The following is a 21,535-nucleotide window of genomic DNA, read 5'->3' as shown; positions in this document are numbered from 1 at the left end:
TTCCATTGAGAATATAGAACATTACAAACGGCGCTCAAAAATCAGTCAAAATGTTTTAGTACGACTTTGGTAAGCTATGAAGCCATACCGTTTAATGGATTGTCGGAGCATTACGGCTACCATAGTCACACTTACTGTGCTTCAAGATACGAGTATTATTATGGTGTGTATAATGAAGGCAAAATGGCAGCTATTAGCAGACATTATCTGGTGTTGTCTCGCAATTTTATGCAAAACCGACTTTTCTTATTTTCCGGTACCTGTTGATGTGTATTTGGTATCTGCATAATGTCCTGAAAATTTGTGCGCTTCCGCCTTTGTAGTCTGTGCCAACCGCGTAGTCTATAAGCTTTGTTTTTTTCCTCTATCTTCTTCTAAATATACGCAGACCTTCTATATTTGCCGGTCGCCACAACACGGCGGATCAATACAGCCAAAATCTTGAAATAGAGGAGCTCCCATTGACTTTTATTTACTTTTATTTACAAGGTAGAATGCATAAAAAATTGAAATACATCTGTCATGTCTTTCATAATGATTGTGAACGATATACTTATATTAGTGCTGTGAAACGATGGAGTTTTTACCCCACAGATGGGCGCATGGACTTTTATGTACTCTATTTTTTGGACTACAAGGCACACTTAAAATGGTTTTATTTTCTCAAAAATCAACAGTGCGCCTTATAACCCGGTGCGCCTAATGTACGGAATAATTCTGGTTGTGCTTACCGATCTCGAAGCAATTTTATTTGGTGCATGGTGTAATGATGAGTGTGACCAGTAGATGGCAGTCACACATAAGAGATATGTGTAGACTGCAAGATGGCGCCAGAAAACGACACCAAAACCTTAAATGTTCCATTGAGAATATAGAACATTACAAACGGCGCTCAAAAATCGGTCAGAATGTTTTAGTACGACTTTGGTAAGCTATGAAGCTGTACCGTTTAATGGATTGTCTGAGCATTACGGCTACCATAGTCACACTTACTGTGCTTAAGGACGGCAAAATGGCAGCTATTAGCAGACATTATCTGGTGTTGTCTCGCAATTTTATGCAAAACCAACGTTTCTTATTTTCTGGTACCTGTTGATGTGTATTTGGGATCTGCATATGTCCTGAAAATTTGCGCTCGTCCGCCTTTATAGTCTGTGCTGACCCCGTAGTTGATAAGCTTCTTTTTTCCCCTCTATCTTCTTCTAAATATACGCAGACCTTCTATATTTGCCGGTCGCCACAACACGGCGGACCAATACAGCCAAAATCTGCTAGTTATGGACAGGAACTCATGCACAAACACAAGATAAATGATCCTGTTTACTTTCAAAATAAAATAGTCCGTCTTTAAGGCGAATCGTATTTTACACGAGACGGACATGAAGTCAATTTGTCGAAAGTTTTCATACGTAATTTCACCTTGTTGACTCAAATGCTGATCATGGAGGTTCAAAATTAAGAATATTATATATATATCCCGGGCAGCTATGTGTGCATATGGGGTCCTGTGTCAAATGCTAGCTGATACTGGGGCCTGGGGAAGCAGAGGCATGTTTTGTGGTAGTTGTGCGTCTCTACAACGCTTACTGTTGTGTTGTTGCTTGCTACAAAAAAAAAAAAGTTGTTCTCCAAGGCAAAACTGTTGTCTTTTTCACGAGTCAAGTCAAGTCAATGCCATCACAAAGCTCGAGACGTTCCGCGATGTTTACTTTAATGTTCACTTTATCACATGATTATGCTCGGATTGGCGAGATCTTGTAAATGTTTGCGACATTTTGCTGCAAGGCGGAGCCGCAACAGAATGGCGGTGGGGATTGCCGGATGGCGGATGGCGATTACGCACCACAGCCGTCACATACCCTGTAAAAATCAGAGGTAAGATGCACATCACAGTCGAACAGCTGGTGTGTAATCGGTACAATACTTACAGTATTAACGCTTTGTAGGGTGCAACAAAAGACTAAATTCAGCTTTGGCCTGGGCCGATAACACACTTTGCTGGACGATATATTGACTTATAAAATATTGCCAATAAACAATATTATTGCCATTTTGTTTTGATACTAAATAAACCACTGATGTATTTACACGCATGCACAGTACAGGCCAAAAGTTTGGACACACCTTCTCATTTAATGCGTTTTCTTTATTTACATGACTATTTACATTGTAGATTGTCACTGAAGGCATCAAAACTATAATGAACACATGTGGAGATATGTACTTAACAAAAAAAGGTGAAATAACTGAAAACATGTTTTATATTCTAGTTTCTTCAAAATAGCCACCCTTTGCTCTGATTACTTTTTTGCACACGTTTGGCAATGAAATGGGGACTACCTCTTGAAGCTCATCGGGAGAATGCCAAAAGTGTGCAAAAAAGTAATCAGAGCAAAGGGTGGCTATTTTGAAGAAACTAGAATATAAAACATGTTTTCAGTTATTTCACCTTTTTTGTTGAGTAGATAACTTCACATGTGTTCATTCATAGTTGTGATGCCTTCAGTGACAATCTACAATGTAAATAGTCATGAAAATAAAGAAAAAACATTGAATGAGAAGAAGGTGTGTCCAAACTTTTGGCCTGTACTGTACATGGCAATTATCGGAGGTGGAAAAGGATCGCCTTCAGTTTCATTTATCGTTTAGTTGATTGACTTATTGAATATTGGCCCAAGCTTAAATCAGCTTAAAGGCAAAGACTACTTTCTGACTAGGCAACACAACGTAGTTGTTTTACAATACAGCCATCTAAGTGCAACTTCAATCAAAATCAACTAAATATAACTTGCAAATGACACTTTCGATTCTCAGAAGTGTAAGTAATCAAGGTAGACAGCATATCAGCTTCATCAGCTCAATCCTAAATTTTAAATTAAAAATTAGATTATGTTAAGAAAAAAAAGTAAACAAATGACCATATTTTCCGGACTATAAGGCGCACCTACATTTTTTTTTCTCAAAACTCGACAGTGCGCCTTATAACCCGGTTCGCCTAATGTAAGGAATACGTTTGGTTGAGCTTACCCACCTCGGAGCTATTTTATTTGGTACATGGTTTAACGATAAGTGTGACCAGTAGATGGCAGTTAAACATAAGAGATAAGTGTAGGCTGCACTATGATGGCAATATGTCTCAAGTAAATAACACCAACATTTTAAATGTTCCATTGAAAATATAGAACATTACACACAGCGCTCAAAAATCTATCATAATGTTTTAGTACGACTTTGGTAAGCTATGAAGCCGCACCACTTGAAGGATTGTCGGCGAATTAAACATACGAGTATTATTATGGTGTGTGTATAAGGTAAGACATATTATCTGGTGTTTTGTTTCGCAATATTATGTAAAAGCAACTTTTCTTACCTTCTGGTACCTGCTGATCTGTATTTGGGATCTGCATAAATGCTAAAAAATTGCACGTGTCCGCGCCGACGTTGTAGTTGATAAGCTTCTTCTTTTTCCTCTATCTTCTTGTTATGGGACATTCATCCTCCGCTGTTGCCATTTCTAATATAAAGTAGTGTAAAGTTCTTACTTATATCCGTCAGGAAACTCGCCATGAAAGCGCTAAAACATACCGGTGTAGTGAGTTTACATTATTCACCCAAGGAACTTTCGTTATTAGAGTTCCGGTCGGACGGTTTTTCACGGGACACATTTCCGGCGTTGTTGTTTCCGGATGAGGAGATGCTGCTCCGTTATTGATTTAAGTAAAGTCTGAATGTCATTAAAACAGTTAGCTCCATCTTTTGACACTTCTTCCACTCCCGTCCTTGCACGCTACACCGCTACAACAACGATGACGGGGAGGAGACGCTGCCGAAGGTGAGCCAGGTAAATACGACTGCCCACAAAACGGTGCATTCTGAAGCGACTGTCAGAAAGCGGCTTGAAGATGATCTGTAAAACATAATCTATGCAACATTTTGACCTAGGAACCACCATTACATGTTATGTAGACCACAAGGAAGTGTTTTACATTTAGAAAAATATAATAATAATATGACTCCTTTAATGCGCCCTATAATCCGGTGCGCCTAATATATGAAAAAATATCCAAAATAGACCATGCATGGGCAGTGCGCCTTATAAACATATGGTGCCCTATGGTCTGGAAAATACAGTAACATTTATTAACACACAAACACAATCATACAGAACTACAGAATATTGATACTGTGCATTTCCAGTATCAATTCCCAGGTTCCGGGAATATCAAAGTGGATAGACGATAGCTTTCATTCCAATCGGAGCCGGTGTTCTGGCAAGACACGCACCCTCCTGGAGTTCACGCACACACCTCGTGCATGTGTGGAACAAGGAACCGGTAAATGTAATTGTCTCCCTGAGCGTGCATCTCTTTTTGCAGGAAACCTTCAACTAAGTACATTCTTTAGCATTCAAACACTGGCACGCAGCTGCGGTAAAGAGCAGTTAAAAACATCTCCAACAGAAATGCAACAAGAATTCATGATTTTGCAGCCGAACGAGTGACTTTCCAGCCTTGGCAGAGGTCTGCAGAGCTATACCTTTTAATTTGCGACGCTGCCTTTGTATTGGATGTACAAACGTGTAATTGCATCCTATGAGTGTGTGATGAATAAATCAGCACACAGAGCTCGACATGCAGTCTTGGGAACAACTAGCACTTTCTGCCCACCTAAGAATCAGAGGTCCAAGACCCGCCTGGGCTGCTTGACAATGATTGCTATTCTTTTTTTTCTTTTTTTTTTCTTTTTTTCTTCTCATGACTGCCCTGCGGGTGACACAAAGCCTGCCTTTTCATTCTGCCTTCTGTAGGAGTTAAATGGAAATGTGGTCAGCGCTGCCTTTAAATGGAAAACCTGCCATATTTTCTTGCTTATTAGCGTTGATGACGGACCATTGATGCGGCATCCGAAGCCAAACGGGTGCCGTTTGACGGCTGTTTTGAACCCCCAAAGTGTCGTTTAACACCACGGTAGCTAAACCACTGCAGCCCCGTGACACATTGCAGCATATACCTCGTTTAAGTAACACCAATAACCATCCACAATCGACTTGTTTGTCCCGACGAGGACTCGGAGTCTGCTGGCCGGACCATCAAAGCGAGCTTCCTTCAACCTGCAGCATCCCGGCCCGGCGGAGCGAATGTGATCAGCGCCGAGTGTGGAGAAGAAGAGAGGCTTTGTCCTACCTCACTGTCAGGCCACAGAAAGTATTTGCATTCTCTAAATTGTGTTCTCATTCAAATGCAAATGAGGAAACGAGATGATACGTTTGTATGTGTTAGTATTAGTTCTTGTTGGGTGCCCTCTTTTGTTGCACTCACTTCGAGCCAAATCCTTTGGCACCCTTTAAAGGGGCTTCTCTGTCCCATACTGTTTGTATTTTAATATTAGTGTTGTCAAGCAATTAGTTGTTCAAATAAGATTAACTACACTTTGGAATTTGGATACCTTGCAGTTAAAGTACCGTATTTTCCGAGCTGTGGAGTGCACTGGTATTTAAGCAGCACCCACCAAATTTTAAAGGCCTACTGAAATGATTTTTTTTTTATTTAAACGGGAATAGCAGATCCATTCTATGTGTCATACTTGATCATTTCGCGATATTGCCATATTTTTGCTGAAAGGATTTAATAGAGAAAATCGACGATAAAGTTTGCAACTTTTGCTCGCTGATAAAAAAAAAGCCTTGCCTGTACCGGAAATAGCGTGACGTCACAGGAGCTAGGATTCCTCACAATTCCCCATTGTTTACAATGGAGCGAGAGAGATTCGGACCGAGAAAGTGATGATTACCCCATTAATTTGAGCGAGGATGAAAGATTCGTAGATGAGGAACGTTACAGTGAAGGACTTGAGAGACAGTGATGGACGTATCTTTTTTCGCTCTGACCGTCACTTAGGTACAAGCTGGCTCATTGGATTCCACACTCTCCTTTTTTTATTGTGGATCACGGATTTGTATTTTAAACCACCTCGGATACTATATCCTCTTGAAAATGAGAGTCGAGAACGCAAAATTGGACAGCTTGTTTAGAGAGCCCAGTGAGAATGCTATTACAGTTGTCTAACCTGCTGGAGACAAAGGCATGGATCAGTCTTTCTAAGTCCGATTTAGACATTATTCCTCTGAGTTTGGCAATGTTTTAGGTGGTAAAAAGCTCCTGATGTTATTGACTTAATGTGGATGTTAAAACTCAAGTCTGCATCTATTATTACCCCCAGATATCTAACTTGATTATTAGGATTCAGTGAGAGAGTCTCAAGGTGACTAATAAGAGTTTCTCTTTGCTTCTGTTGGCCAAAGACAATGATCTCAGTTTTGTCTGAGTTGAGCTGAAGAAAGTTGTTTTGCATCCACAACAGTAGCATAGTAGACTTAAGTGGTCATTAAAAAATTTTTTTTTTTTTTTGGCCACTGTAACATTACACACATTTTGAACAGTGACACTGTATTTTAATATAGGAAAATAAAATACTGTACTTTAATCAAGTGATTATTTGTCGTACCACGAAATGGACCCTGCGTACCACGTGCTGTATCGGCAATATGTTTTGGTTATTCTTTGATGTAAATGTTGCTGCACAGATACTTTTATAAGCCGTTTTTTGAGTCTGACTGCAGGATGTTCGCTTCTCAAGGCCAGTGTTTTTCAACCTTTTTTGAGCCAAGGCACTTTTTTTGTGTTGGAAAAATCCGGAGGCACACCACCAGCAGAAATCATTAAAAAACTAAACTCAGTTGACAGTAAAAAGTCGTTGTCGCAATTGTTGGATATGACTTAAAACCATAACCAAGCATGCATCAATGTAGCTCTTGTCTCAAAGTAGGTGTACTGTCTCGACCTGTCATATCACGCCGTGACTTATTTTGAGTTTTTTGCTGTTTTCCTGTGTGTAATGTTTGAGTTCTTGTCTTGCGCTCCTATTTTGGTGGCTTTTTCTCTTTTTTTGGTATTTTCCTGTAGCAGTTTCATGTCTTCCTTTGAGCGATATCTCCCGCATCTACTTTGTTTTAGCAATCAAGAATAGTTCTGTTGTTTGTATCCTTCTTTGTGGGGACATTGTTGATTGTCATGTCATGTTCGAATGTACATTGTGAACGCCGTCTTTGCTCCACAGTAAGTCTTTGCTGTCGTCCAGCATTCTGCTTTTGTTTACTTTGTAGCCAGTTTAGTTTCAATGTTGAAAAGTATCACTGACATGTGATGCACATACTCTGTTGGAGAGATTTTAAAAGTGCACTTAGAGGAAGAACACACGCATACACGGCAAAAGCACATGCCTCGGGTCGCCGTGACAACCGAACACAGTCAGCCAAGTCCTGCCTCTTTTTTTTTTTTAAACTTCATACCACATGTGTGTAATGTGCCTCCAAATGTGGCTGGGAGGCAGGGCTAGCAGCAGCAAAAAAAAAAAAAAGGGAACAGCGAGACAGTCGGGTCACGGGCGTCCACAAAGTGTCCAGGAAACAGTCCTCACTCAGGGCCAGAAAAGGCGGGGGGGGGGGGGTTTGTTATTGGAAAAGCTGACAAGAGAGCAGCCAGCAAAGACGAGGAGAAACGAAGGCAGGACGCCGCTGCAGACTTTTAAAGCCCCCAGTCCTATTTTTATCACACGTCCACTTGGGACGCTCGCAAGGGAGGACTAATATTAAGAGGAGTTAACAGGAAAGAGGCAAACAAAAAAAAAAAACAGGAGGAAGTCATGGTAAGTTTCTTTCGCTCGCTTTGGAGTGTGCATGAAGTGTGGTGGGCGGGGGAAGAGTGCAGGACGCTTCTTATTCCCCCAAAAGGACGTCTCGGTTAACTCTTTCCCGGCACCACGCATTTTAGGATGTGATTAGAAAGAACATTTTTGCAAGTTTTTCGTCATTTCTTCTAGAAGTCAATCTTAGTTTCGTCGTACAACATAGTGCACTGTACAGTACGTCCTACAGTGTCTACGGGGGATTCTTAAGGACTTAAGACCGTCTAAGTTTTTCCTCATTTTAAAATGGTAAATGGGTTGTACTTGTATAGCGCTTTTCTACATTCAAGGTACTCAAAGCGCGTTGACACTATTTCCACATTCACCCATTCACACACACATTCACACACTGATGGCGAGGCGCTAACCACGACCCATCAGGAGCAAGGGTGAAGTGTCTTGCTCAAGGACACAACGGACGTGACGAGGTTGGTAGAAGCTGGGGATCGAACCAGGAACCCTCAGGTTGCTAGCACGGCCACTCTCCCAACCGCGCCACGCCGTTGTTCGTTCCTTAGCCGCCAGAATCTTCAGCAGTGGGCGTTTGTGTTTTGCAATGTTTTTCACACCCAAATGACGACTCTTATTCATCCCGATTCTAAATCAATGCATATTTTTCTATGATCGATTAAAAATAATAATAATTCTTACATTTTTTTTATAAGAATACATTTAAAAAAAACACGTTTTTAGGCCATTTCCATGCATCCAGAAGGAGTTTTTTTCGGTAACACTTTAGTATGGGGGAACATATTCACCATTAATTAGTTGCTTATTAACATGCAAATGAGTATAATATTGGCTCTTAATTAGTCATTATTAAGTACTTATTAATGCCTTATTCTGCATGGCCTTATTACACAACCAGTAAGCCATTAACTCAGTCTTCTCTCAATAACCTCAGAATTATTGCTTATTAGTAACCCTAACCCTTATATGTTCCCCTAGTGTCCAAATAATTTTAAATTAAGTCTTTGTTACCTAGAATATGTTCCCCATACTAAAGTGTTACCGTTTTTTCTAACCTGTAACCTGTTTTATTGTGCTTTTTATAGCGAATAATACATTGCGAAAATCGGTTTAAATGCTGTTAAATGGAAAATGTATTCCGAATATAATCGCCATCCCAGGAATCGGAATCAGATCGAATCTTTAGGTGTCCAAAGACTCACACCCCTATCCATTTGCAGAAGGGAAGGTATTGGACACCAGCTGCTTTTTTTAGCCGTCATGTTCTGCTACAACTTTGTTTTCTGACTTTAAACACAATCTCAACTTAGTCGTACTAACCTGTATAGTAGTACAACATAGTACACTGTACAGTACGTCCTATAGTGTCTACGCGGGATTCTTAAGGACTTAAGACCATCTAAGTTTTCTTAATTTTTAAAAAGTTGTTCATTCCTTCGCCGTCAGAATTTTCAGTCATGGGCGTTTGTGTTTTGCAATGTTTTTTCACACCCAAATGACGTTTCTTATTCATCCTGATTCTAAATCAATGCATAATTTTCCAAAATCGATTAAAATAATAATAATTCTTACATTTTTTTTTATAAGAATACATTTTAAAAAAACACGTTTTTAGGCCATTTCCATGCATCCAGAAGGAGTTTTTTTTCGGTAACACTTTAGTATTGGGGAACATATTCACCATTAATTAGTTGCTTATTAACATGCAAATTAGTAACATATTGGCTCTTAATTAGTCATTATTAAGTACTTATTAATGCCTTATTCTGCATGGCCTTATTAAACAACCAGTAAGCCCATTAACTAAGTGTCTTCTCTCAATAACCTCAGAATTATTGCTTATAAGTAACCCTAACCGTAACCCTAACCCTTATATGTTCCCCGAGTGTCCAAATAACTGTAAATTAAGTCTTTGTTACTTAGAATATGTTCCCCATACTAAAGTGTTACTGTTTTTTTCTAACCTGTAACCTGTTTTATTCTGCTTTGTATAGCAAATAATACATTGCGAAAATCGGTTTGAATGGGGTTAAATGGGACATTTATTCCGAATCTAATCGCCATCCCAGAATCGGAATCAGATCGAATCGTTAGGTGCCCAAAGACTCACACCCATATCCATTCGCAGAAGAAGCGGGGTTCTCGGGAGGGTATTGGTCACCAGCTGCTTTTTTTAGCCGTCATGTTCTGCTACAACTTTGTTTTCTGACTTTAAACACAATTTTAGCTTGTTTCAATTGCTTAACCTAACCTATCTAACCATTGTGAGTTCTTTTGAACCAAGACAGTCTAAGTACTTTTAAAGTAGAAGTAAATTACATGTTTGCACATTTTAGTTTGCCATTTTTTAAGATCTGTAGGTTTTGTTAGCTATCATTTTGGTTTTCTGACATTGCTAGCTTGTTTTTGCTCACTCATAAGTAAGGATAGGGCCTACAATCTATGTATATATTGTGACATACAGTATATTGCAGGATGTTGCTACATATATCATAAAATATTAAGTACTGTGTAAATTATAAAAGAACCATTTTGAAAACGGTTTACAAAGTTTCCCAGTTTTGGATGTTGACGTATGCGCTAATTTACTGCTAACATCTGGTTACATTCTGTTCTAACATGATATTATTTTTTATTTGTTGTTTGGATACTTTACATTAGTTTTGGGTGATACTACAAATGTGGGTATCAAATGACCAAGTTAGAGGGACAGTATTGGCCATACTAATGCTGTTGCTAATACTTAAAATTGTCAATATCATTAAAAGATTACATTTTTTATCACAACATTAATCTGAGAAAAACACAGAATCGCAGCGTAACAATATCAATTCATTAATAACGTATCTCCTATTGCCCTTTTGTTATAAACAAAATGTAAAGAAACTCAATGGTGCAAAATAACTAAACAAAAGCAAGAACTACTATTTGATCTTATTTCCTGAGTTTGTAGACAATAAAAAACTATTTTGAGAGGATAAAAAATATAGATCTAATCACTATAGTATCGACCATACACTGATACTGTACTTTGTCTCGATAGTGTCAATATTTGTATCGATCTGCGCACCCCGTTTACATTCACTACCTCTAGCTTAGCAGTAAGCATTGCCTGTTGTATACTCGTGCGGTGTGTATTGTAACATTTTTAGCTATTCATTGTCCCCAAGTATTCCAATGATAATGTTAGTTGTTAGAAATGCAGTTATTTTCCGCTATGGAGGCAAGGATTATTGATTGAGAAGCTGCACTGTGGACATTAGCCGCTAGCAAGGACGCTACATTGCATTGAGGACTCCTTTTTCGCTTGTCGCTGCCAAAATTGCGGTATTCACATAGAATGTGTCATCAACTTGCGTTATCACGATATAACATTGGTATTCAAATCTCTTTCGTTCATCGTAATGTCAGTTTGATTGCCGATGGCGAGGGGCAGTTTTCGCCGCTAGGCTCTGCCCACCACGAATAGGTATGAACTAGGGTTGTACAGTATACCAGCATTAGTATAGTACTGCGATACTAATGAATCATATTCAATATTATACCGCCTCTGAAAAGTACTGGTCCATGTAAACAAAATGTAAACAAACGCCATTGGTGGATCTACACCTAACATTCGCAGTAATGATACCAAGTACAAGAGTGTATCTAGTCGATACTACTATGATTACGTAAACATTTTTTGGCATCACGTCTTCTTTAATTTTTAAAAAATGTATATTATGTTTATAAACTCTGTAAATATGTCGCTGGACACATGAAGACTTTGAATATAACCAATGTATGATCCTGTAACTACTTGGTATCGGATTGATACCCAAATTTGTGGTATCATCCAAAACTAATGTAAAGTATCAAACAACAGATGAATAAGTGATTATTATATTTTAACAGAAGTGTAGATAGAACATGTTAAAAGAGAAAGTAAGCAAATATTAACAGTAAATGAACAAGTAGTTTAATAATTCATTTTCTACCACTTGTCCTTAATAATGTTGACAAAATAATAGAATGATAAATGACACAATATGTTAGTGCATATGTCAACAGTTAAATTATGAGCCTTTTTTTGTTTACTTACTAACAAAAGACAAGTTGGCTTGTATGTTCACTATTTTATTTAAGGACAAACTTGCAATAAGAAACATATGTTTAATGTATTGTAAGATTTTTTTTGTTAAAATAAAGCCAATAATGCAATTTTCTGTGGTCCCCTTTATTTAGAAAAGTATCGAAATCATTTTGGTACCGGTACCGGGACAACACTAGTATGAACAAATACTGACCCATCTAGCACTTCATGGTGTCAATGTCATCTTTTCTACCAATTAGAATCAAGATCTGAATTTGTGGAGCTGAGTTATTAATGTTTCGTATTTCATGGCAAGCCTTTAGATCAGTGTTTCTTAACCTGGGTTCGATTGAACCCTAGGGGTTCGGTGAGTCGGCCTCAGGGTTTCGGCGGAGGTCAAAACACACCCGACTCATCGTGTAAATACAAACTTCTCCCTATCGGCGTATTACGGATATGGCAACAGCTGACTGATTTGCAGGTGTGTAATTTGTTGTGAGTTTATGCACTGTGTTGGTTTTGTTCTTTGAACAAGGTGATGTTCATGCACGGTTCATTTTATGCACCAGTAAAAAAACATGGTAACACTTTAGTATGGGGAACATATTCACCATTAATTAGTTGCTTATTAACATGCAAATTAGTAACATATTGGCTCTTAACTAGTCATTATTAAGTACTTATTAATGCCTTATTCAGCATGGCCTTATTATAACCCTAACCCTCTAACCCTAACCCTAACCAAATAACTCTAAATTAAGTCTTTATTACCGGTACTTAGAATATGTTCCCCTAGTGTCCAAATAACTCTAAATTAAGTCTTTGTTACTTAGAATATGTTCCCCATACTAAAGTGTTACCAAAAACATATAACTTTGTCTTGAATTTGGAAAAAAAAACATTTTATTTTTCACTAAAGAAGGGTTCGGTGAATGCGCATATGAAGCTGGTGGGGTTCGGTACCTCAACCAAGGTTAAGAACCACTGCTTTAGATCAAAGTTTGGTGCCATCCCACACCCACACACTATGGTGTAGGCGAAATTTGTTCGCAAGTTATCATCGTCGATACGTCTCGGATATGTCATTTTAAAAGCGAGTTATTTGGTCAAAGTCCCGAAGAGGAGTTGTTTGAATTACAATCCCAGATTTTGGCCGAGATGGTTGACTTCCTGTTTGTTTTCAAATTTGGGTACATGAGACTTGTCATGGTAGACGTCTCCAGCTATTTTCGTGTCCATACGTGAAACTGGTGGGAGGGGCTAATTTTGACTAACATTCAAGGTGGCCATTTCAATTTAATGTAGAATTTATATTCATTTTAATTCTAAAAATTCATTTTTCAGACCCCCAAAATATGAATTTCATATGCACTTCCTATTGTACTGCAAACCAACATGTTTCACTGAAGGAATTAAGAAACCTAACTAGAAAATGAAGTCTTTGTCTCAGGTTTGTGTACAGACAGAGGATTAAGGAAGGAGGAACGAGGGGGGTTTTGGTCGAGCGGCCGCACATTTGGTTTCAATTTCACTGTGCCCTCTTGGGGGAGCGAGTTGCTATAAATAAGTAGGAAGAACGCAGACAGAGTGAAGCTACTTACTGCCGCTGGGAGACTCCAGACGGCTCAGTGTTCGGGTCACCCACACAGTGGCCGAGCAAGGAAGCAAAAGCCAATGTTTACTTTTTAAATTCTTTTCTGGACAAGTCTTGATGGGGTCAAAAGTGTTCTTGTACGAGCGAAAGTTTTGTACAGTCGCCAGAAAATAAACACGGAGAGTTGTGGAAAGTGGCGATTTGAGTTTGGCAGCATTTCCAAAACGGTTTAATAACGTCCGACCTTTGACGGCCAGAGTGCTACCATCAAGTGAAGCTCCCGCTCTATGCAGAATTCACTTGTTGGAACACAGCACAGGTGTTAGAATAGTGTTGCAAGTGAGTGTCCAGTTCCACACTGTCGTGCTAGAGTTGGCAGAATTTTGTCAGCAGCAACAAAATTAACGTTGTAATTAGGCTTGCAACGTTTATCGTATTTTCCGGACTATAAGGCGCACTTAAAATATTTTTTTCTTCTCAAAACTCGACAGTGCGCCTTATAACCACCTAATGTACGTAATAATTCTAGTTTTGCTTACCGACTTTGAAGCAATTTTATTTGGTACATGGTGTAATGATAAGTGTGACCAGTAGATGGCAGTCAAACGTAAGAGATACGTGTAGACTACACTCAAGTAAACAACACCAACATTTTATATGTTCCATTGAAAATATAGAACATTACACACGGTGCTCAAAAATCTATCAAAATGTTTGAGTACGACTTTGGTAAGCTATGAAGCCGCACCACTTGATGTGCTTCAACATACGAGTATTATTATGGTGTGTGTATAAGGTAAGACATATTATCTGGCGTTTTGTTTCGCAATATTATGCAAAATCAACTTTTCTTACCTTCTGGTACCTGCTGATCTGTGTTTGGGATCTGCATAAATCCTGAAAAATTGTGCGCGTCCGTCTTTGTAGTCCATGACGACATCGTAGTCGATAAGCTTCTTCTTTTTCTCTATCATCTTGTTATGGGACATTCATCCTCCACTGTTGCCATTTCTAATATAAAGTAGTGTAAAGTTCTTACTTATATCTGTCAGTAAACTCGCCATGAAAGCGCTAAAACATACCGGTGTAGTGAGTTTACATTATTCACCCAAGGGACTAGTTTCATAGAGTTCCGGTCGGACGGTTTTTCACGGGACACATTTCCGGTGTTGTTGTCTCCGGATGAGGAGATGCTGCTCCGTTATTGATTGAAGTAAAGTCTGAATGTCATTAAAACAGTTAGCTCCATCTTTTGACACTTCTTCCACCCCCGTCCTTGCACGCTACAACAAAGATGACGGGGAGAAGCCATGTAAATAAGATCGCCCACAAAATGGCGTATACTTAAGCGATTGTCAGAAAGCAAATTGAAGATGATCTGTAAAACATAATCCATGCAACATTTTGACCAAAGAACCACCATTACATGTTATGTAGACCACTAGGAAGTGTTTTACATTTAGAAAAATAATAATAATAATATGACTCATTTAATGCACCCTATAATCCGGTGCGCCTAATATATGAAAACAGATCAAACATAGACCATTCATCGGCAGTGCGTCTTATCATCCAGTGCGCCCTGTACGGTAATTCAATTAGAAAAAAAACATTGTTGCTTTGATTACCTGTTAAATGAGTTTACTGTTTAAAAATCAATTCACAACCTGCAAGTTTTTTGTGTTTTTAAGTTTCATTGAAATTATTATACCAAATAAGAGAATCAGTTTGAATCGAGATCGGTACGTTTGACACCATGTCCCTATACGCTTTTATCGAAGATGGCGGAAGATCAACAATCACTTGCTCGCATTTCAGACAAAATGAGCATTTCTTTCCTTTACCACGCTGACCAGCTGTCGTAGTGATCGCTTAAAAGAGGACTCTTTTCCTTTACCCAAGGTTCATGTTCATGCTGACTCTGCAGTTGCACTTGTCAGAGTTACAACTGTAGGAAAATATAGCCCTTTAATGCAAAACAAATGTCTGTCTTTTTATCAAGGGATTTAATACAATCTCATTTTTTGGTAAATAGAGTGGTTGTCTGTCATTTGTCAGGAATGCTAGGACCGCAATATTTTTGACTTAACGAGAAGTCGACCTTGCCACTGAAACACGTGTTGATGAGTTGCCTGCTGTTACTTCTCATACAAAACCTTTTTTTTTTTTTTTAATTCTAATCAAGAACATTGAAAGTACCAATGCGACTCTTCTGCAAAAATACCACAAATTGCTGCCTCAGGATTCAGCATTACTCTGCTCTCATTAACTCAATATTGGCGAGGATTCTTCTGCAGACGTCTGGGACGGGACCGAAGTCCACGCTTGATTGAACTAATTGAGATTTGAGACCAAATTCATGCTGAAGATGAACATGAAAAAGGGAAAATTGTGGTTGGAACACATCCAGAGCTTTGAGGTATTCGGGTAGAATCTCGTCCTCTCCTGGGGTTCTTACCATTGAGCAGTTTTTTCCAGTGACGGACATGTCCTCAGACTCTGCCGCCTCTACGGAGGATTAAGAAAATAATAAAAGTATTCCTTCCACCGCCCAACTATATCCCCAGGTTTTCGTGCCCCACTATACACAGTGTGGACAGGGCACTGCTTCCCCCTCTTGAGGCGTCAGATGAGATTGCCAGAATCTCTTTGAGGCCGACCGAAAATCCTGCTCCATGGTCTCCCCAAACTCATCCCACGCCCAATTTTATGCTTCTGTCACCGCCGAAGCCGTGGCTCCCTTGGCCTGTCGGTACCTATCAGCTGTCATGCGCGCTGACAGGTACCGAGCCATGCGCGCTAGGACTCCGTCTTCAGCTTGACTGCCCCCTTTACCTGGTGTCCACCATCGGGTTCGGGGGTTGCCTCCATGACAGGCACCAACCACCTTGCCACCACAGCTCTGATTAACAGCAGCAGCAGTGGAGGTACGGAACACGGCCCATTTGGACTTAGTGTCCCCCACATCCCTCGGAATGCAGTTGAAGCTCTACCCGAAGTGCGAGTTGAAGATCCGGCGGACGGGAGCCTATGCCAAACGTTCCCTGCTTACCCTCACTAAACGTTTGGGGTGGCTGGGTCTGTCCGGCATCCTCCCGTGCCACCTGATCCAACTCACCACCAGGTGGTGATCAGTTGACAGCTCAGCACCTCTCTTCACCCGATTGTCCAAGACTTGCGGTCGTATATATGTTGAAACGACTACAAAGTTGATCATCGACCTGCGACCTAGTGTTGCCACGTGCACTTATGTTTGAACTTGGGGTTTGTTATGGACAAACTGTGGCTAGCACAGAAGTCCAATATCAGAATGGCTAAATCAGTAATAAATGTCAATACTTCAGTAGTATTGACCACTAGATGAGACCAAACTGATCAGTGCTCACTCGTCAGTATCGTGGCCACTGATCGGCTCAGCCTCAAGCAGTATTACTAAATTGGATTACGAGTGTAAAGATGACTAAAGCTCTCATAATATAAAAAAAACACCATTTAGAATGTAGTAAACATGTTTTTCGGCTTTAATTCATACTTGATAGACCCAGTTCAGAGCTGGGCAAAATTAAGATTCTACATAATTTTTTTAGAACATCAAAACTGTAGCCGCCATTATGACGTGCACTGCTCTTTTTAAATGACCGTAAGTCTTGAACTATAGAAAGTATTTCAACGGTTGAAATCTGCGCTTTTGAGTGTTTTACGAGTTATTACGGTAATCTACGTCACAGCAGCTCAGACGAGGAACACGCCAGAGTGGGCGGGGTTTATTTTCAGAGCAGCCAGCCTGAAACGCATGTGTCAGGAACAGGGATATGCCTGTTGCCAAATGGGATTTTTTTCCAGCTGACTGTTTACACTGCAAGTAAAATGTGATTTTTATCAGAGTCCAGTGTGGCCCCAAAGTAGCCTCGACGTCACTTGCATGCGCACTTCGATAAAGTGTAAAAAAGGAAGTTGACCGAGAGAAAATCGCTACTACTCCAAAATAAAATAAAAGTCGTTAAACCAAGCACTTGGCTCCGTTTACTCCGAGGGGAAATCTCTGCGTCAAAGTCTGTGTAGCTTGTCCGGCACGGTTATTAAGCCAAACACCGCTTTTGCGCATGCGCCTGACTTCCTTTTGCCTAAAATGCATTAATAAATGACGGTTTTTCGGTCATTAAAAAATGTTACGGTATTACTAACTGTCTTGAATTTTATCGCAAATTATCATTATACCGTTTACCGTTGCATTCCTAGTCCATTAACAAGTAAAAAGTCAAGGGCGGTCAAATGTTGGTCTATTTTTTGGGGCATTACTGCGAAAGACGAGGGCGGTCGCGGCTTTTGCCGCAGTTGCCATGGTTAAATTTGAGCCCTGCATATATTACATATAGCAGGGGTGTCAAACTCATTTTAGATGGGGGGCCACATGGAGGAAAATCTACTCCCAAGTGGGCCGGACAGGTAAAATCACGGCACGATGACTTAAAAATAAAGACAACTTCAGATTGTTTTTGTTTGTTTGAAAATAGAGCAAGCACATTCTGAAAATGTACAAATCATAATGTTGTTGTTTTTTTTTTTTAGACTTCCATGTTGCGGTTAATAGTATTCTATCTTTATTCGTCGTTATTTATACTTTCTGAATAAATGATGTGATAATTATCATCAGTCAACTCATTGGTGTTAATTTTCAATCTATCAAGATAAAAAAGTAATATCAAAATCAAATTACAGGATGCTATTTATGTAGTTTGCTCATTTTCCTCGACTGGTGCACTAACTTCATGTGGTTTATTTTTTATTGTTTTACATATGTAGCATCATCTACAAAGGTACAAAGAATTGCTATTGCGACATCTAGTGGACACATTTAGAACTGCTGTTTCTTTCATTCAAAAATTTCGACTGATTTTTATACTTACCAAACTCATCCCGCGGGCCGGATAAAACCTGTTCACGGGCCTGATCCGGCCCTCGGGCCGTACGTTTGACACCCCTGACATATAGCCTATTTGCGCACTGTTGACAAGTGATGCACTGAAAATGTGGTCGTTCTAAATAGAAATTGAAACCAGGTGTTGTGATGAAATATCCATTTGCGCTGACGACTGCGTCTTTCTGTCACACACGAGTGACGTAGCTCAAAGCTGATGAAAATGTCACATTCAGAACCATTGGGTAAAAGAAATTGCCCAGGGGCCGAGCTTTATACTCAGCGGTCTAGTGGTTAGAGTGTCCGCCCTGAGATCGGTAGGTTGTGAGTTCAAACCCGACCGAGACTATAAAAATGGGACCCATTACCTCCCTGCTTGGCACTCAGCATCAAGGGTTGGAATTGGGGGTTAAATCACCAAAAATGATTCCCGGGCGCGGCCACCGCTGTTGCCCACTGCTCCCCTCACCTCCCAGATCAAGGATGATGGGTCAAATGCAGAGGACAAATTTCACCACACCTAGTGTGTGTGACAATCATTGGTACTTTAACTTTAACTTTAACTTCAATATATATATATATCCCTCGCGCACTAATTGACTGAAAGAGCGCACACTTGCCGCATGCTCGCCCGACACTGCGGCGCAAGCGCAATGTCACGTTATCGATGGGAAAATTCATTTTTAGACAATATGATTTTTCTGAGTAGCTAGGAGACCCCGAGAGTAACAAGTGGTAGAAAATAGATTAGAAAGGACAGGTTTTTAAAAATAATAATTAAAAAATATATATATATTTTTTTAACTTGGGACTTCCCGCGGGCCGTAGTTTGGGGACCCCTGGTTTAGACTCAAGTCAATTCCAATCGGATTCAGGACTACCTCCTGATGTGGCCTGAATATGATGCCAAAATATTAGATTAGGAGCATTTAGCGTTTAGACCGGCAAAAAAAATCTGATCTGTGTCACTTGAGGGCAAAAAAACAGATTTGGTGTGCAGTGTAAACTGGGCCATACACTATTCATGTTTAAAAAAAACTTTTACTGCAAATAAATATCGCCTTCTTGACTACTTAATGAAAAAAGTGGATTAAGTACACAATTACGCATGTTGGAGTCACAAACAAGCTCATTACAATTAAAGCTACCGACACACAAAACACTTCCAGTGTTCTTTTGTGGGACTTCTGAGACTTATGGAGCATGTCCTTTAAAAATCCTAAAAGATGGCAGTTAAGTCCTTCATCAGTCAGATGGAAGCTCGTCGGTGTGTTAACCTACCACCCAATCCCTACGTTCCTCTCGGCAGCTGTCACACCACACACCACAAATAGAGTCCACTCCCCAAATACCCTGCGCCCTTCCCGTTATTGACCCCGACTCAGTGTCTCCGTCATGGTGTTATTCTTACCGCTTCCCTGTTTCAAGTGCTACCACCCGCCAAAGCTCGTCATTCCGCACTCCGGTACTCCCTTTAACGGGCGACACATCACAATGTTGTTATTTCAGCTAGTCCTTATAAGGCAGGGGTTTTCCAAACTGAGAGCCGCACACTGAAAAATATTTAAAATGTGTCATTATTCAGTATTATTATTTGTATTATTATTCAAGGTTTAAATCTCTAGATCAGGGGTCACCAACGCGGTGCCCGCGGGCACCAGGTAGCCCGCAAGGACCAGACGAGTCGCCCGCTGGCCTGTTCTAAAAATAGCTCAAATAGCAGCACTTACCAGTAAGCTGCCTCTATTTTTTACATTTTATGTATTTACTAGCAAGCTGGTCTCGCTTTGCCCGACATTTTTTATTCTAAGAGAGACAAAACTCAAATAGAATTTGAAAATCCAAGAAAATATTTTAAAGACTTGGTCTTCACTTGTTTGAATAAATTATTTAATGTTTTTACTTTGCTTCTTATAACTTTCAGAAAGACAATTTTAAATAAAAAAAAACAACCTTAAAAATTATTTTAGGATTTTTAAACACATATACCTTTTTACCTTTTAAATTCCTTCCTCTTCTTTCCTGACAATTTAAATAAATGTTCAAGTAAAAATTTGTTTTATTGTAAACAATAATAAATACATTTTAATTCAATTCTTCATTTTAGCTTCTGTTTTTTCGACAAAGAATATTTGTGAAATATTTCTTCAAACTTATTATGATTAAAATTCAAAAAAAATATTCTGGCAAATCTAGAAAATCTGTAGAATCAAATTTAAATCTTATTTCAAAGTCTCTTGAATTTCTTTTAAAATGTTGGTTCTGGAAAATCTAGAAGAAATAATGATTTGTCTTTGTTAGAAATATAGCTTGGTCCATCCATCCATCCATCCATCCATTTTCTACCGCTTATTCCCTTTGGGGTCGCGGGGGCGCTGGAGCCTATCTCAGCTACAATCGGGCGGAAGGCGGGGTACACCCTGGACAAGTCGCCACCTCATCGCTTGGTCCAATTTGTTATATATTCTAACAAAGTGTAGATTGGATTTTAACCTATTTAAAACATGTCATCAAAATTCTAAAATAAATCTTAATAAAAAAAAATTACTAATGATGTTCCATAAAAATTGTTTTTAATTTTTTCAAAAAGATTCGAATTAGCTAGTTTTTTATCTTCTTTTTTTCGGTTGAATTTTGAATTTTAAAGAGTCGAAATTGAAGATAAACTATGTTTCAAAATGTAATAGTAATTTTTTTCGTGTTTTCTCCTCTTTTAAACCGTTCAATTAAGTGTAAATATAAATAATTATTAATAATAACATAGAGTTAAAGGTAAATTGAGCAAATTGGCTATTTCTGGCAATTTATTTAAGTGTGTATCAAACTGGTAGCCCTTCGCATTAATCAGTACCCAAGAAGTAGCTCTTGGTTTCAAAAAGGTTGGTGACCCCTGCTCTAGATCAACATTATGTCTATCTGTCAATATAACGTTTTTAAAGATTTAAGTTGTATGCTCTTTTTGTCAAAGAAAACCCTGTTTTTTATGGAAAAAACACAAAATATGTCATATTTTATCCAATAAAATTTTTAAGTGGAATATTTCAGATTAGAGATGTCCGATAATGGCTTTTTTGCCGATATCCGATATTCCGATATTGTCCAACTCTTAATTACCGATTCCGATATCGACCGATACCGATATATACAGTCGTGGAATTAACACATTATTATGCCTAATTTTGTTGTGATGCCCCGCTGGATGCATTAAACAATGTAACAAGGTTTTCCAAAATAAATC

The 21,535-nt window shown here is 39.2% G+C and overlaps 1 protein-coding gene across 4 annotated transcripts in view; it reads left to right on the top strand.

Annotated features, from left to right (window-relative positions):
* sgcd (sarcoglycan, delta (dystrophin-associated glycoprotein)) overlaps nt 1-21,535 on the top strand; it is a 523,297-nt gene that overhangs the window by 277,023 nt on the left and 224,739 nt on the right. Inside the window, exon 1 of one of the 4 annotated variants that reach the window (XM_062048871.1) lies at nt 7,447-7,704. The exons of the other annotated variants lie outside the window; for them this stretch is intronic. Within the exon in view, the coding sequence (XP_061904855.1) occupies nt 7,702-7,704 (3 nt within the window). The 5' untranslated portion in view covers nt 7,447-7,701. Of the gene's footprint in view, nt 1-7,446; nt 7,705-21,535 lie in introns of those variants that run through there. 4 annotated transcript variants of the gene reach the window in all.

This window comes from Entelurus aequoreus, linkage group LG05 (assembly GCF_033978785.1).
Source record: "Entelurus aequoreus isolate RoL-2023_Sb linkage group LG05, RoL_Eaeq_v1.1, whole genome shotgun sequence".
NCBI lineage: Eukaryota > Metazoa > Chordata > Actinopteri > Syngnathiformes > Syngnathidae > Entelurus > Entelurus aequoreus.
The sequence above is the reverse complement of the archived record's forward strand: the minus strand, read 5'-3'. Positions and strand labels throughout refer to the sequence as shown.